Raw genomic sequence first — 18,696 nt, forward strand, 5'->3', positions numbered from 1 at the left:
GTCAAAACGAAGGCTCCATCCACTCCCTTCCCCTCTCCATCCCCACGAACTCATGGGCTCACAGCAGTAAGTATCAAGTAAGTAACCCTTACTATGACTGCTATGACTACCATGCACTCAACACTATGACTGGTGCTGCAATATGAGCAGGGTAGTAACGAGAGGGGAGACAAGTACTCCTTACTCTACAGCATAGCTGTGATAATTTAGTCTCAGGGCGAGTCCAATCTGGAATTGACCATGTGAGATGCTGAGCTCCTAGAACTCCTCATGAAGTGAATGGGAGCTGAGGCCATACACTGACTTACAGGATCAGGCCCCTTTAAAATTTCAGTCAAATAGCCCTTTGGTCATTGGTCTGGCTTGCGTGTGGCTCCTGAATCTGCACAAATCAGGAGCAGTGTTTTATATCTGCCAGTCTTAAAAATCAGTAGCCTCAATCATTGCCAGCCTTTTCCCCTCTCGCATGCCTTATCTCTGACAGGAGACCTACCTGCAGTGCGGGGCTAGTGGCAAATAAACTCCTTGTAAAGCAATCATCTTTATTAACAAGGCCTCCAAGATCACATTCCTACCTTTAGTTAATAACTCCACAGTCCAAAAGAACAACACCTGCCCTTTGAAAGGACAGATATCCTCAGCTGGGGAGAAAAGGCTGCTATTGTTTCTTTAAAAAAGAAAAGGAGTACTTGTGGCACCTTAGAGACTAACCAATTTATTTGAGCATAAGCTTTCGTGAGCTTGATTATCATACACATTGTAAGGAGAGTGGTCACTTTAGATAAGCTATTACCAGCAGGAGAGTGAGTTTGTGTGTGTGTGTGGGGGGGGGGGTGAGAAAAACTGGATTTGTGCTGGAAATGGCCCAACTTGATTATCATACACATTGTAAGGAGAGTGATCACTTTAGATAAGCTATTACAGCAGGAAAGTGGGGTGGGAGGAGGTATTTTTTCATGCTTTGTGTGTATATAATAAGATCTTCCACACTTTCCACAGTATGCATCCGATGAAGTGAGCTGTAGCTCACGAAAGCTCATGCTCAAATAAATTGGTTAGTCTCTAAGGTGCCACAAGTACTCCTTTTCTTTTTGCGAATACAGACTAACACGGCTGTTACTCTGAAACCTGTTATTGTTTCTTTGAAACCAATGTGAACTGCAGAGTGACCCAACTCTAACAATTCTAGTTCACTTAATTCACTAACAGTTGGTTAAAACAAAAGCACAGCTTACTTTTTGCGTTGTCGGATTCCTGACACAACAAGAAAAAGAATTCCAGCCACAACGAGGCAAAGAACAACACTGAACACGATAAGCCAGACAGGCACAGTGGGTTCAATGGGTGGTGATAAAGTGGAGGAAATTTTCAAGAACTGCAGCGTGTTGTCTGTCAGTAGGAAGGCACTGTTGATTCTGTTTCTGTTCATCCTTTAAAAAAATACAAAACACAACACAATGATAAACACATTTATAAATGAAAAGACAATGAGGAAAATATAGCCCTGATATAGGCAGTACAACTCTGGCAGGGCTGAATGTGGCCCAATATGAAGTTTTTAGACTGCATATATTGCATAGCCACTGTCACTGATCCATATATATCCTGTGCAGGGTGTTAGCCACAGACTCCCATATGCAACTTTTGAAAGCTCAGAGGATAAGGATGACAATTGATATTATCACTGTTTATGTATTTATTATAGTATTAATTGTTTCTACTTTGGGTCATGCATAGACTCTCATGAGATGGAATATGTACAAAACAAATGGAATCGTTGCTAAAACAAATTTTATTATTATAACTATTAGTGTAATTATTATTAAAGGAGGAATCTTGCACTTGTGAGATGTTGATTTTGATTCATAAACACTGAACAGATTTTGCATGTCATGTCCAACTTAGATTCAGAATACTGTCAGCAAAAGTAGTTGAGTACTGAGCACAGGAGTTCTCATTCTGCAGAGAATTTTGTTTCTTGTCTCTAACCTACTGATAGGAATGTAAACATTTTTAAAAGCGTATACTCTTCTTTAGTAGGTGAGAGACAACGGTTAAAAACCAAACATGCTATAACAGCATCCAATTTCTGTGGCAAACAGTGCCTATAAAAGACTTACTGTAAATCAGCTTATGCTACTGAATGTATCAAAGAACAACAGAAATGAATTTTTAAAAGGTACATTCCAACACTCTTAGCAAGTTTCAGTGAATAAATAACCTCCTTCGCCCACTAATGCACTGAAGTTGTTGCTGGGTATCTCTGTAAGAAATAGTTTAATCTGCTCAGAAGCTTAAAGTTAATCTTTCCAAAAGAACGCATACTCATTCATCAGGAATTAGGTATTATGCCTTTGCAAAGATAACATGATTTTTAAAGACAAAGTGCAGTATATTTAAAAACAATGGGTTTATTTTTCGCTTGATGCTTGGGAAACATATGTGGGTAACTCTATTTATGGGAGTTACCCTTGCAAAGCCCTTGTGAACACATCCTAAACTGTTGACGTCAGATAACCTATTTTTCTTCTCTTCCTATGCAGCTCCATATTATTGTTTTTCTAACTTCAGAGCATGATTTTTAATGGAAAAGTGGGATAACTTATGCTACTCTGTATTGTGTGCAAATGGTGCTCATCTACTACAGTGAAAGGCTTCCTACAAAGACCTAAGATAAAAAGAATATGAGCATTAGATTATTTGCTTGGTCTGACAGTGCAATATGAAACTGGAACATTCAGCACTAAAAGCACGAGCCTCTGTTCCTTGAATTAAAAGTACTAAATCTCCTGTCTGGGAGCTGTAGCAGACTCTGTGGATCAGCCATTAGAGGGGCATGTGCAATGCACACTGAACAGTGGGCTACAGTCAGAACTCATCATGTCTAGACATTGTAAGAACCCACCGTTTAAAAAAAGGACACCTTTCAAAGTTGCAGTCAACCTCCCAAAGGCGTACACGTTACAAGAGTTCAAAGAAATTGTTCTCCCTCAGCCACATATAATTCCTTTTAATCTCACATGCATGTAGGAAGAAGAGTATGGACTCCACTGTGTTTATCTATAAACTAATTGATGTAATTAAAAGACACAGAGTGCTAGTTCATACGGCCTGAGACACAGGCCCACATTAAGAAAGCATCTTTGTTTACTGAAGAAGAGTCAGAAGGAGGGCCAATTACTTTACCTTATGGCTGCCTCTACTTCACTTCCAGGAACAGTTGTCACATTTTTGGCAGAGTCTGTGACCACAAACCAAAATGACACCCTCTCTGTCATATTGCAAAGCAGCACATTGGAAATTCTGTGAACATTTAAAACAAAATGAAGTCATTGGAAAATAAGTACAAAACAGAAGTACATACTGAAGTGGTACATGTTGTCACCATATTTTGCAGTGTTTTAGTCTAAGGAGAAAAATCTTTTAGAAAAGGAAATTATTAGCTTCTGTTAATCTGACTGAGAAAGAAATACTGGTCATATTTTCAAAAAGAAAAGGAGTACTTGTACTACAAGTACTCCAAGTACTTGGACACTGGTCGCCGCTCCAGGCCAATGGGGGCTGTGGGAAGGGCGGCCAGCACGATCGGCCGAACCTGAGGATGCGGCAGATAAACAAACAGATAAACAAACGGGTCCGGTGCGCCAGGGGCTTTCCCTGAACAAGTGGCGGACCAGCTTTGAGAACCACTGCTCTACTGGATCATAGGAGAATCACAGAATTTGGGTTCTTCTGAGCCCCTTGCTCTGACATTTTGCAAGGCAGCAGACCTTTCTCCTCCCAATAGAACCTTCTGGACACTATGAGGATTTTTCTGTGAAGAGTAACCAGCAGGGCTAAAATACTCATCTTGACATAATCAGTTCAAATCTGAGAACACACGAACACTTGTCATTCCATTTCTAAATGGTCAAAATATTTTAAATACGGATGTGATCCTTGTGTGGAAGATACAGAACAAAGTTTGGTTCTGTGTGGCAGGTCAATGAAAGATACTGCAGATTTTTAAATATAGGTGTGATAAAAGATACAGCAACAACTGATTCTGCTATTTGATTGAAAGTAAATGTTCTCACATTCTTTATGTGCTAAAGATTAACTTGTCTCCAACACAAAAGAGATGCACATTATTTCAAACAAGTCACAGATTAGGGAAACTAGGGTTACCAACACAAATTACAGAGGATCAATTTTTAAGACTGCACGATCAAAGGTTGGTTTATGTAGTTCATGAATGTCTGTATTTCAGAGTGCCCTATTAAGGCCCTATTAAGCAGGAAATCAAGGATTTGTGCCTCTGTTGGAAAAGTTAAACTTTTCAATAAACATTCATTTTCTGTCTATTATTAGAGAATACTCAAATGGGTAGCGTGATTTTTCTGTCTCACACAACTTTGTAAATTTAATGTCTTTAAAGTGTTAAGCACAAATCAGTGGTTTATTTTTAAAATTCTAGTTTGATACATTTTAGATTGAAATTTGAATTTAATGGGAACCTATTCTGACATCCTGACATAAAGTAAGGTCTAAACAGGGCTTAGTAGTAACAGAGGGACAGTAATGGGCACCTACTGCTGGCCTATTGCCATCTCCTACACCAAAAGCTGGTCACTGTAGTGAAGAAAATCCTCTATTATCCCTCCTCCAAGAGTCTAGCAAGGGGTCACTTTGAATCCTAGCAGGTAGGGGGTTCTGTCTATGCTGATCCATCCACTATTCATCTCTCATGTTCTTGAAGAGTACAAATCAGGTGTGAGGGTTAATGAAGCCCTGAAACTGCTGTAGGAGCTATGGAGCATCTCTCGTGCTGATCAGTGACTTTGTGGCAATGACTCTTTCCACTCCCAGATCATCCCCCTCTGTGCACAGCAAGAATTTGGACCTATACTTGCAAGGGGAACAAGGATTTGGACCTTTATGCAAAAATGTAATCCTTCAAGCATTCTCTGGTTCCTGTGATTTCATAAATCTTTGATCAATTGTGTATGTCTCATATTGTTTAAATCTAGACCATAACATGCCTCAGTGGTAATCAGCTAGTTTTTCTTTTATGATACTGAGTAACTCATGGTGAATCTTCTACAACCCCTAATGAAAATTCATTGACATTTTGCCAGTAAAATCACTGATACTGTAAAAAGGGAATGTAAACAGGTTACCTAATCAAAAAATTAACTGGCACAAAAGTTACATTGCTAGATTAAAACAACCCTACCCAATAAAGAAAGTGGAGAGGGGAATGTTTCTGTGACTTCAACTCACAACATTTTAATTGGTCTAATATGACACATTACAATACACTGATTCTCCTTTGACAATGTAGCACCAAAGAATTATTCCTTTTCCAATGATACACAAAACCTCACCTCCAAGCAAGCAATAACACTGGCACAAAATGTCACACACCGGGGTGTCGGCAGTACGACCTCGTGATCAGAACAAGAGCCCGGCCTAGTGGTTGGAGCAGAACCAAAGGATAGAGTTGGAGGCATGGTCAGGAGACAGGCCACTGGCCAGAGCCAGAGTAGAAGCAAAAGGTGGTCAGGAGACAAGACAGTGGTTGGGGTCAGTTCTGAGGAATGGAGGGACCAGGGCTGGAGCAGGGCAGGCAAGGTTTGGAGCAAGGGCTGGTGCAGGAAGCAGGTGTGGCACAGCTGTGGGCATTGAACACATTGTGCAGCCACTGTGCTGTTGTTGCTACAAGGCTTAAATGGTGGTCTGTTGGCCCTTCTGTCCAATAAGGGAGCACAGTTACTTAGTAAGGGTTTTATTGGGCTCAGCCAAGCTCGCTGGATTCCTAGGAGGCCACACCTGGAGCCAGGTAGGTCCTGACAAGCAAATATAGATTATAATAGTTTCTGTAGGCCTTGATTCTTTTTTTCACCTACACTGGTATAAATGAGCAATAATTCAACTGAAGTGAATATGGAATTTAATAGAGAATGACAACTGTTCTACCAAGTATATAAATTAATCCACAGGACTCCATAGCAGAAATTCAATTCTGTATTAAAACTGATAGGCAGGTTTAAAAATGTCTATGGAAAAGATTTTTTTCCACAAGGGGAATTATGTTGGTGTCAAACTGGCCTAAGTGACAGGAGAAACTGTCACAGTATTTTCCTACAGACAAGCTAGAAGGGCATACTGAGTGGGGTCCCGCAGGGATCAGTCCAGGGTCCAGTTCTGTTCAATATCTTCATCAATGATTTAGATAATGGCATAGAGAGTACACTTATAAAGTTTGCAGATGATACCATTCTGGGAAGGGTTGTAAGTGCTTTGGAGAATAGGATTAAAATTCAAAATGATCTGGACAAACTGGAGAAATGGTCTGAAGTAAAAAGGACGAAATCCAATAAGGACAAATGCAAAGTACTCCACTAAAGAAGGAGCACTGAGCTGTACACATAAAAAATGGGAAATAACTGCCGAGGAAGGAGTACTGTGGAAAGGGATCTGGAGGTCATAGTGGATCACAAGCTAAATATGAGTCTACAGTGTAACACTGTTGCGAAAAAAGCAAACATCATTCTGAGATGTATTAGCAGGAACGTTGTATGCAAGACATGAGAAGTAATTCTTCCACTCTGCTACGCACTGATTAGGCCTCAGCTGGAGTATTGTGCCCAGTTCTGGGTGCCACATTTCAGGAAAGATGTGGACAAATTGGAGAAAGTTCAGAGAAGAGCAACAAAAATTATTAAAAGTCTAGAAAACGTGACCTATGAGGGAAGATTGAAAAAATTTGGTTTGTTTAGTGTGGAAGAAGACTGAGGGGAGACATGATAACAGTTTAGTTCTCTTTAACCTCTGAGGATAGGAGAAGAAGCAATGGGCTTAAATTGAAGCAAGGGCAGTTTAGGCTGGACATCAGGAAAAACTTCCTAACTGTCAGGGTGGTTAAGCGCTGGAATAAATTGCACAGGGAGGTTGTGGAATCTCCGTCATTGAAGATTTTTAAGAGCAGGTTAAACAAACACCTGTCAGGGATGATCTAGATCAGTGGTTCTCCAAGCCAGTCCGCCGCTTGTTCAGGGAAAGCCCCTGGCGGGCCGGACTGGTTTGTTTACCTGCCGCATCCGCAGGTTCGGTCGATCGTGGCTCCCACTGACCGCGGTTCGCCGCTCCAGGCCAATGAGGGCTGCGGGAAGGGTGGCCAGCACGTCCCTTGGCCAGCGCCGCTTCTAGAAGACGTCTCAAGGTCCCTTCCAGTGCTACATTTCTATGATTCTATTTGAGCAGTAGGATTTGTAAATTCCCAAGGCAGATAACTGGGTTAATATTAAAACTTAAGCCCATTTGATATCAGCATAATAATTTTTCTGCTTCCAAGTCAACTTACTATTATTTCTATTGCTATTAGCATGCAAGTAGCATTGATGTCAGCAGGGGATGGAGCAACTCCCCTGTTTTTTCCCCAGGTGGGTGAAATTGCCACAAATTTGAAGAAAAAAATTATGAAAACAGGGTTTCTATCTAAAGTAAGTAAGAAGTGAATCTTCATGGATCATAAGCTGAAAAAGTGAACAATCTTGAAAAAGCTTTACAGGTCACCTTTAATGATTTGTTTACTTCAACTCATTTTCTCTGAGAAGCACTCATGTTGTTTGCAATGACGTAAAATAATAGAAGCATGCTGTCACCTGACTTTTTCCTGTGGAACCTGAGGAAAGCAATGGTGGTACATACCAGATATGGCTCTCTAGCTTAAAGGACAGCTTCTTACAAATCAGAATGAAATGGTAATGAACCAACATCTCAGTTATGGATGGGGTTGTTCTATTTAAAACTCAGTACTGTAGCTGCAATCAAATATCATATGACTCAGATTAGTTAATCTCTTTGCAAATATGGAAAATGCTTCATCAGACTCAGTGCCAGCCAGGGCCAGTTTTGCTTAAAAGTAAATCTAAAGCCTGGTCTCAGTAAAGTAATAGACCTGCAGACATTTCTATTTAAATTCATAAACAAAACAATACAGGATACCAAAATATCTTTATATTGTTTTCATCTCTAAGGAGGAGGTGAGCATATTAAAGACATAGGAACTGCCACACTGACACTGACCAAAGACCTATCTAGTCTAGTAGCCTGTCTTATGACAGTAGCCAATACCAGAAATTTGAGAGGAAGTTATAATACTCAATAACATGGGGGAGATTTTCTCCTGACTTTAGCTGGTAATCAGTTTATGCCCTGAAGTGTGAAATCTGAAGCATTTTCCTGATTGAGTGTAAGGTAATTAGGCAGTTGTACTCTTAGCGACAGATAACCCTCCAAATTCTGATAAGTGTGCCATTGTAGATCACTCTTGTCTTCTTGCATGCTGGCCCTTCTGCCATCTTGTCTATGAGATGCAGAGTGGAGCACAGTTAACCAATGACAAAAAAGGGAACCGAGCCTCTATCATCATGCCTACCTGAGAAATAACACTGCATTTCTCATTACTGCCACCCTTGTCCTTTCTTTCCCCTTCCTTCAACTCTTGGCTGTTCAGAACCTTCACTTATGGTGTCATATATTACATTTAAAGCCAAATTCTCTGCTAGTTTAAATAGGTGCAGGTCCCCTGAAGCCGACTAACTAATTTACGGCAACAGAGAATTTGGCCCATAGATTGTACACTGCTTAGGGAAGAGATTATAAGCCGCCTAGCCCATATCAGGATGGCAAAAAAAAAATAACAGCATTGCAGTATGCTGGTTCTACACAGTGTTTATTTTTATAACTTCTCTATATCAAAATAGGTTCCATCATAAGCAATATTGTAAACAGGTATATTGGAGGACTGAGTGTGCACTTACTGAGTTGTTTCTTTGTCGGAATATCTTCGCATTGCAAAAGCCACCATTGCCTTGAACAGGTATTCTTCACTTGCATCCCAGGCATACTGTAAAGAAAGACAGAAAATTAACAGTTCTAGCACCAGTACTGGCAGGGAGGGGGTTATAAGGAGCACTAACCCTGAAATAGTCCATCATTCAAAAAGAAATAAACCTCCCTGATAATGCTATGAAAATAACTTCTTGAATATTGTTTGTTGTGCACAAAAGATTTTTAAATGGCTTGTCAGAAAGTTATAACTTTTCAAAAATCTGAATGGACTGAATGCTTATGAAAGTTGCCAGACTGAGAGCACTAGAGATCTAATTTTACTCTTCATCAAAGACTAGGAATACAAACAGAAGCTTCCCCAAGCTCCACCAAGGTGCCTGGGCCCTATCCTGGTCAGATCACCTCTATGAACAAAAGTGAAGTCTACACGCCATGCCCATTCAGTCCTTGGCCTGAACAGGCAGAGAGAGTAGTCTTCACCGTCATTCATAGAGGTAGTCTGAACAGTACAGGGCACAGGCACCTTCATTAAGTTTGGGGAAGACGTGCTAGTTGTGATGCTGGTTTCTAAGATATGGACATCTGTACATCATGAAAAGAACTCAATTCATGCAGGCAAGTGAACAGTAATCAGACAGTAGCAACTTTCAGAGAAAACAGAACAAGGCTAGATAGTGACATAGAAACGAAGGACCATTGTCTATACCTCTTTTACAATGAATACATTACTATCTGTATATACAGTTTCCCAAATATAAGTGTGTGTGTGTATATATATATATATATATATATATATATATATATATATATATATATATATAAAAACTCAGCCCTTACATAAGCTCAGCCCTTACATAAGTTATATATACCAGTTATATTCTACCAAATTAATCTTTGGCACAGGTAGGTATAATTCTAAATTAAGTTGAATGGAGTTGCACTTGCTTATGTAAGGGCTGAGTTTAACACATTGTCTTGACACCTGACAGAAAACTGCACTTAACATAATTAATGTTCTAAGAGCTAAAAACTGAAAGCTTCTAAAAACATTCCTATCTCTGAGTCCATATTAAGCAATAATTGTAACAACGTTCATTGAAACTATAGAACAAAGAGGCTTAAAGTGCAGTTAAACTTCGCAAAATGACTTTGTAAAAAAAAAAATTGTGTGGGTCCATGTTTATTATTCCTAAATAACTTCATATTGTATTTGTTCAGTTTGCTAGTACAATGATTTTTTCCTCTAACTGCCCACTTCTGCGTACCTATTCTAAGATCTGAAAGTCAAGCTGTGTTATTTTTGTTCACAAATTATCAACATTGGTTATAAAGATTCTGCAACTGGAATATAGGGCCAGATTCTCAGCTTGTGTAAAGCGGCATACCTCCACTGACTTCCCTGGAGCTATGCCCAACTTACACCAGCTGTGAATCTGAGCCGTCTTTATTAATTATTGATTGTGTGCCAAACAGAAAAGAATTCAGCTAACCCTTCCATGGGTGTATTGGCTGAATAGTGGTAAAGGGTATAAAAAGTAGTAAAAATTAACTTTGGGTAAGAAGATGTCATTTTATATAGTCAATTTGCTGATTATAACTGCACTTTGAAATGATTGCAGAATTAAAGTTAAAGCAAAGCAAATGTTAGGACAGATTAGGATATTCAGCTAAAGGAAAACATATTTTAACCACTGGGCATATTATTTTACATTTCGATACAACCACAAAGTAACCACAAGTACATTCCTATACAGTGGCTGAAATCCTAGCCCCATAACATTCAATGGCATACCTCCCAATGTTTCCAGTGGTATTGGACAGGTCTTGCCACAGGAGGGGGTGTCAGGTGCTGCCCTGAGGAGTGGAAGGCCGTGGCTGGAGGGAGTTGAGTGCTGCCCCCAGCAGGTCAGAGGCCTGGGGAGTTGCAGGACAAGCCCACCCTGCACTCACCCCGCAGCAGCGGCTCCTGTCCCACAGGTCTGGACCTGGCTCCCTTCACCATAATAGGGTAGTGGCCAGGCCAAATTTGAGTGGCACTGCGATGGGTGCCATGCTGCCCGTCACCAGGGAGGCAGGTCGAACCTGAACAGCAATGTGACCCCGTGTGCCAGGACCCAGGTCGCAATGCCCGGAGTGGGGAGCTGGGCCCAGCCAGCCCCTTGGGACAGGAGTCACTTTATCCATGACAGGAGGCTTTGGGGGTCAAAGTAGGACAATCCCAGGAAACCTAGGATTGTTGGGAGGTATGTAGTTGGAGGTTTGCTATTTACTTCAATGCAGCCTGGATTTCACCAAGGTTTTCTATATGCAGAAAGAGAAATATACTAGCATGACACAACACTTATATATATTTTCATTCACAACTACGTACAGGATAACAGTTCTTCATAGGAGTAATAGCAGACCAATGTGGTGAACGTAACATCTCTGAAAAGGCAGCTTTCAGAATCTGCTCTGGAAATACTGCTTTGCCTTCAGTGTATGATCGGTCAGTGGCTTCTATTATGATGATATAATAATGCTTCTCACTGGGTGTTTTAATGGTTGAGGCCAGAACACTGACAAACTTGCATGGACTGGTCATTGAAAGGGTGTTTTGGGTCCTATGGGCATTTCTGGAATTTTCTAAAAGGAATATAAGCAGTCACTGAGGGCTGGCAATACCAAGTTGAGAGTGGTGAACAATGAGGCAGGATCGGAACATGGTTAAGGGCATGTCTGCTAGTATTTTCAAAAGGCCTTACTGGGATTCCATACACTTACACAAGTCCTGCTGGTCTAGACATGCCTTGGGAATGACAATCTCAGCACTCACCACACACATCCCTTGGAGTAGGCTGATTCAGCGCACTTGACACTTTCGCACTGATTATAGCCTGGTTACAAAAAGCATCAAATACACTGCAGATTATTACTGCACACAGAGAGGGAGAAAAGAAAGAGGCACTCTGGCTGCTTCAGTAAGTACAAATGCCACCAAAATATAGGCTCCATCCATTTATTTTGGTTTAGTCCTCTGCTATCCTGATGAAGAAATGTTTTCACAATTTCAGGTTTTCAGGCAGCTTCAACAAGTCCAATGGGCTTTTATTTTTTGTATTTAATTCTAATCAACCACAAGGATTGCATCTATTGCCATTTCTATGACAGGTTGATTTAACCTTCTTCCAGCAGTTTGCTGGAAATTAACAATTTGTTGGAATGATAATATTGGAGGTCAGAAACTGCTTTCTACACCTAATTTGTAGCTTTCAGTATAAAATGAGCTTTTCAAAAATCCACATTATAATTGTCCCAGCAGAGCAGATACTTAGCTCTGCTGCACAGCTTGCAACTGTTTGTTTGTTTGTTTTTCTGAGGGGGCAATTTCAGTGCAAACATAAATAATAATACAGATCCAAACATAATAGTGAAAATGACCAATTTTGATTTTTAAACCCTGACAGCCACATGAGCAGGAGGAGGAAGGGTACCTCTGTGCAGGGATTTCACTCCTGCACATAAACAAGGATGTGAGCCACATGCATGATACCATCCTCACCTCCCTTGGGGCCTGGGATCCACACAGGAGAAGAGACAGGGGCTAGGTGGGTTATATAAACTATGGTATAAACTACTCATCACCAAATAAGGAGACCTTACATAGGCCATTTGAGATAAGGCTGAACTTGGACATGGAATCTGTAACAACTCAGAACTTAAGTAATGTTCAAATACAGATCCACATCTGAATGTTAGCATTTGGGCCCATTGCTAACATCTAGGACAGTGGTTCCCAACCAGGGGGTACAGCTACTCATCTAGATATTTGCCTAGTTTTATAACAGCCTACATGAATAGCACTACTGAACTCAGTACAAACTAAAATTTCATACAATGAGTTGTTTATACTGCTCTATATACTATACACTGAAATGAAAGTACAATATTTATATTCCAATTGATTTTATAATTATATGGTAAAAATGAGAAAGTAAGCAATTTTTTCAGTAATACTGTGCCGTGCCCTTTTGTATTTTTATGTCTGATTTTGTAAGCATGTAGTTTTTAAGTGAGGTGAAACTTGGGGGTACACAAGACAAATCAGACTCCTGAAAAAGAAACAGTAGTCTGGAAAGGTTGAGAGCCGCTGGTCTAGGAAATAAGAATGGTGCTAACATACAGTGGTGATGCATGCCAACATAAGAACATAGAAAGACGGAATGGTAGTCTGAATAAAGGACTCTGTCCCAAGGCCTAAACTTTCTTCCTACAGAACTGATGAAGATGTGAGACAGCAACAACAAAAAGGCTGAGACTTAAAAATAAAAGATATAGTATAAAAGAACACTGAATGTAGATGAGAACCACAAACCTATTTTTCATCATTTTAAGGACATCCGCATTCAAACAACACAGCACTGTTCACAGTGCTAAAAGAAAAGATCTTCCTCTTATTTCTTCATGGAATTACTGATTGACTCATGACTCACCATTGTGCTTTTTCAGGACAGCTCCAAGAGGAAGAAATCCCTGTTCTAGTCATCATTATACCTATGTGCCCAGCTCTCAAGACATCCACATGAGGTGCCTTGAAAACAGATGACTATATAAGCTCCAGTGCACGCTAATATAGGTAATGGGCGTAGCGCAGCATTACCAAATACATTTATTTTTAAATAGCTGTGGAGTGCAAATTTGGCTTTTTTACATACTATTTATGCACATATTGCACTGCTTTGTACAAGAGATATTCTGAACACATCACCTGCAATTCAGAAATCAATAGCACACTATCAGTGAAAGAGAACTGCAATATTTAAAACTACAGGTTCTGTGCTGATCAGAGAGCCATTGCACATACCATCTTCTGTATTCTGTAAGTAGCAGAGTTATACAGGCAGATCTAGCATTCAGAAGGCAATGTGATGCTTCAGAAGTCTGACTCTGTGGGTCAAACTGACCCTAGACCTAAGAAGGCATAACAATCATTGACTTTAACACATATTGTATTTATTTACATCCTGGCCAGTATGGTCCTGTTAATTTAACTCTGTCACTCTAAATACCTAGGTGACTGGCAGTCATCAAAAGGATTTGAGTAGTACCAGAGTTCTCAAATTATTTCATCATGTTAAAACCATTTTAATGGATTATCTTGCAGATCATCTCCCCTTCACTGTGTGATCACATTCCCTCCATTGGTGATGAAATAACATCTGTGTGTCAGTTACAGCAACTGCTTACATGGAAAAGAAATATTAGTAAAGCATTTATTGTATTTTCAGCTCCCCTTTAGTGTGATTTAGTAGCTAGAAATACAGAGGATATACAGTACCATGTGATCAGAGGCTCTCTGGGATCACCAATGGTCTAGACCAATGGTTTTCAAACAGAGGTACGTGTACACCTGGGGGTACAGAGAGGTTTTCCAAGGGCGAACAGCAACTCATCTAGATATTTGCCTAGTTTTAAAACAGGCTACATAAAAAGCATTACTGAAGTCAGTACAAACTACAATTTCATACAATGAGTTGTTTATACTGCTCTATATACTATACGCTGAAATGTAAGTACAATATTTATATTCCAATTGATTTATTTTTAATTCTATGGCAAAAATGAGAAAGTAAGCCATTGTTCAGTGACAGTGTGCTGTGACACTTTTATTTTTATTTCTGATTTTATAAGCAAGTAGTTTTTAAGTGAGGTGAAACTTGGGGGTACGCAAGATAAATCAGATCCCTGAAAGGGGTATAGTAGTCTGGAAAGGTTAAGAGCCACTGGTCCAGACAACAAAGTTTAGGAAACTCAGTAATAACCTATAATGATCTGAACTAAAGAAGTAACAATATTATCATATGTATATTACAGTAACACCAACAGGCCAGCCAGGTCCGGGCTCCATTGTGTGAGGTGCTGTATAAACATAGTAAATGACGGTCCCTGCACCAAAGAATTAACAGTCTTATTCTTGAACATGATAAAGAATGGTGTCTGTCTTTGCTACCATTACAAAATAGGCAAAAATCATTGATTACATTATTCGCTATTATTTGTTAGCTCTACAGACCTATATGCTAAACCCCTGGATATATACACCTTTATGGGTGATCCTACTATCCAAGATTTAAAATACCAGTACTGCTTATAGTCTTGTATCACTGTATATTGCACATTCATTTGGAAATGAATAAAAGAGATTTAAGTAGCAGAGCATCTAATCAATGATGCAATAGGAGACTAAGTATTTTCCATCTGAAATTTATGTGATTGTACTATCTCTCCTCCATGTTAAAACTGGAAAGATAGCATTGTGCCCCAAATTATTAAGACTGAATTAATTTTAGAGTATATTTATAAATATTTGAATGTAATTTATCTGCAGATGGCATTAGAAGTACTGTAAAAAGGTAACCATTCGTTGTGCATCTAGAGAAGAAATTATTGACCATCTGTTGATACTTCTGTGTGTCAACAAACTATTCTAAAAAGGTTGTTGATGTAAAAACTATCCTAAATCAGATTGTTGCAGGTCCTAGCTTTATTCAAACCTCTCATACTGTGAGAAATAAGCTACAATTTATTCTGTGTAAAACAACTAGAGGAATACTTTATTGTAACAAAACCCAAAATAAGGGGTACCTTTTTGGGCTACTGCTTCAGGTCTTAGGTGCTTTATGATGCAGAATTTAGTAAAACAGTAAAGAGTGATGTAACTGAAAAAATATTTATTTGACTACAGTCAGAGAGATGATGTTATTCTTAAGGGAGAAAACACTGTGAACTGTCATTTTCATTCTTTGCTCAGAATGGAAACAGTTGTAATCAAGGTGAGTGTCAGGTACAATTTCATCATATTTTCTGTTGCAGGATTATGTTATTTTAAATATATTTTAAAACAATCCAATTTAATCTGTTTTTATTAAAGTTTCTTAGCCAAGGAAAGCTGATTTAAATATTGATTTTCAAAGACAAATACTTTAACATATATCCTGAGAATCTATTCCCTATTTGTTCTGGCTGTTGCACTTTCTATCACAATCAAGTCCCTGCTCACGTAGATTTAAATTATTTCACATTTCAGTTTTATTTGGGAATAGTTTCCTGTGCCATAAAAAGAGCTTGCATATCTGAAACAAATACCTCTTACAACATGTTACTGTGGCAGTTTATTTCCCAGGCTTCTAGCATAACTGGGTTCTTGTCTTCCAATAAAGAAAAGTTCAAGACATTTCATATCTAATTCAATGTTGAACCCTGTAACATACAGCAGATATACTGTAAGTATTTGAAACTGGGGATGAATTGATGGGTTCTGTTCACTGATCTGAAGTCTGAAATAAAATAAAAACTAAAGAAGATGTAAGTCTTTTCCTGCTTATCTGCCAAAACTTGCTTGCCTTTACATTTAGCATTCTCAAGCAGAGCAGCTTTAGCCAAACTAGGAGAGACAGAATTTGTATTTACATAGCACTTTTCATACTGAAGGTACAATATCTCAAAGTGCTGTCTGAAATAATGTACATGGAACATTCTCTTTATGAAGAGGTATGCTTTATACTTACTGTTAAAGGACGTTTGTTTTAGACAAATGCTATCCTAACCTCAAGAAACTAATACCTGAATTATGACTTGATGGGCAGTTTATTACAGTGAGGACATCAGTGCAAATTGTCCGCTCAGAGATTTTACCGTTTAAATTAGCTCTACTTAGTCAGTTATTCAGTCAGAAAGAATACATGAAGATACTCTACTTACTGCATTATCTCCCAAAGCTGTTTTGATACTAATCCGTACTTTGAAAGCATTCTGTGCATCTGAGACAAAGAAAAAGAAAGCAATAAACAGAAAAATAATCTTAGAAAATTGGTTTTTAAATTATTTACTTTTCCAACTGTATTACAGATCAGAGCATAAAAGCTTCTAAATGTATCTTATTACATGATTAGGAGACCTCAACATTATTAGTGTGAACAAGCCTGGACACCGTGGATTCTCAATATGATTTTAACCATGATCTCTTCAAAATAGAATAAGGTTGGCTTTAGCAACCTATTCACAAACTCACAAAAGAGGCGAAGGCTCAGAGTATACACCCTCAAACTCTATACAGAAGTGTTACAGTCTAATAAGTCTAAGTGGCCAGCTTTGAAAGTGTTCACCAAGTTGAGACATTTAACTGATAAAGGATGAGGCTCAATTGCAAAACTTACCTGGCCTGCAGAAGTCAGAATGAGCAATGGTAACCAAGGAGAAAGCAAGCAGCAAAACCCCTAACATCCTTTCAGACTGGAAAACTTGTGGCAAAAAGAAAAAAGTCACCACAGTAAAGCAGTCTTAAACTTTCTGTGACCCAGGATTAAAGCATCAGCAGAAAAAATGAGCAACTAAGTAAAAGGTTTAATAATTAACCCCATTATTTTAGCTAAAACTGTCATTGGAAAGAACCATTTTCTATTTACTTTTTTCTCTTTAGCAAAGAGAGAGAGAAAACACATTTAATTTTCTTCCTCCAAGCTATTTCCTAAAACAATCAAAAAACTTCATATGCTAGCCATAGCTATACTTTCTGGTCTTTTTGGTCATGATCTCCAACACATACCAAAAATGTCTGAGATCATAAGGTACTTAATTCAAGGTCTATCTGCAGGTCTAGTACCTGTGTGATGTGCTATCACTCACAGGATGTGAAGTTGCATTGTGCTGCCATTGTGCAACGTTGACAAGTTCTGAGAGAAAATGCAACCAAGTTTAGCTAGAAGGTTCGATTTGCCTGACAAATGGCCTTAACATAAACAGAAGAACGGCCACACTGGGTCAGACCAGTGATCCATCTAGCCCAGTATCCTGTCTTCTGACAGTGGTCCCTGCCAGGTGCTTCAGAAGGAATGGACAGAACAGGCAATCATCTAGTGATCAACTCCCAGCTTCTGGCAGTCAGAGGCTAGGGACACCCAGAGCATGGGGCTGCATCCCTATCTTGGCTAACAGCCATTGAAGGACCTATCCTCCATGAACTTTTCTAGTTCTTTTTTGAACCCCATTATATTTTTGATCTTCACAACATCCTCTGGCAATGAGTTCACCAGGTTGACTCTGTGTTGTGTGAAGAAGTACATCCTTTTGTTTGTTTTAAACCTGCTGCCGATTAATTTCATTGGGAGACCCCTGGTTCTTGTGTTATGTAAAGGGGTGAATAACATTTCCTTATTCACTTTCTCCACACCATTCACAATTTTACAGAACTCTATCATATTCCATCTTAGTCATCTCCTTTCCAAGCTGAAAAGTCCCAGCATTTTGAATCTCTCCTCACATGGAAGCTGTTTCAGACCCTCAATAATTTTTGTTGTCCTTCTCAGTATCTTTTCCAATTCTATTATATCTTTTTTGAGAAGAGGCAACCAGAACTGCATGCAGTTTTCAAGATGTGGGCGTACCATGGATTAATATAGTGACACATTTTCTGTCTTATTATCTGTTCTTTTCCAAAGGGTTCCTCATATCCTGTTAGCTTTTTTGACTGCTACTGCATGTTGAGCAGATGTTTTCAGAGAACTATCCACAATGACTCCAAGATCTCCTTCTTGAGTTGGAACAGCTCGTTTAGCTCTGGATTATGTTTTCCAGTGTGCATTACTTTGTATTTATCAACACTGAATTTCATCTGCCATTTTGTTGCCTAGTCACTCAGTTTTGTGAGATCCCTTTGTAATTCTTTGCGGTCTGCTTTGGACTTAACTATCTTGAGTAATTTTGTATCATCTGCTAATTTTGCCACCTCACTGTTTACCCCTTTTTCCTGATCATTTATGAATGTCTTGAACACTGGTCCCGGTACAGATCCCTGGGAGACACCACTATTTACCTCTCACC

The 18,696-nt window shown here is 39.2% G+C and overlaps 1 protein-coding gene across 2 annotated transcripts in view; it reads right to left on the reverse strand.

Annotated features, from left to right (window-relative positions):
• CLTRN (collectrin, amino acid transport regulator) overlaps window positions 1–18,696 on the reverse strand; it is a 41,393-nt gene that overhangs the window by 10,259 nt on the left and 12,438 nt on the right. Inside the window, exons 1-5 of one of the 2 annotated variants that reach the window (XM_048861611.2) lie at window positions 17,034–17,141; window positions 16,579–16,637; window positions 8,808–8,893; window positions 3,187–3,303; window positions 1,236–1,430 (exon numbers count right to left, since the gene is read on the reverse strand). In XM_048861611.2, the coding sequence (XP_048717568.1) occupies window positions 1,236–1,430; window positions 3,187–3,303; window positions 8,808–8,893; window positions 16,579–16,637; window positions 17,034–17,100 (524 nt within the window). In that variant the 5' untranslated portion in view covers window positions 17,101–17,141. Of the gene's footprint in view, window positions 1–1,235; window positions 1,431–3,186; window positions 3,304–8,807; window positions 8,894–16,578; window positions 16,638–17,033; window positions 17,142–18,696 lie in introns of those variants that run through there. The other variant, XM_048861618.2, reaches the window with a different exon arrangement.

Source organism: Caretta caretta, chromosome 1 (genome assembly GCF_965140235.1).
Source record: "Caretta caretta isolate rCarCar2 chromosome 1, rCarCar1.hap1, whole genome shotgun sequence".
NCBI lineage: Eukaryota > Metazoa > Chordata > Testudines > Cheloniidae > Caretta > Caretta caretta.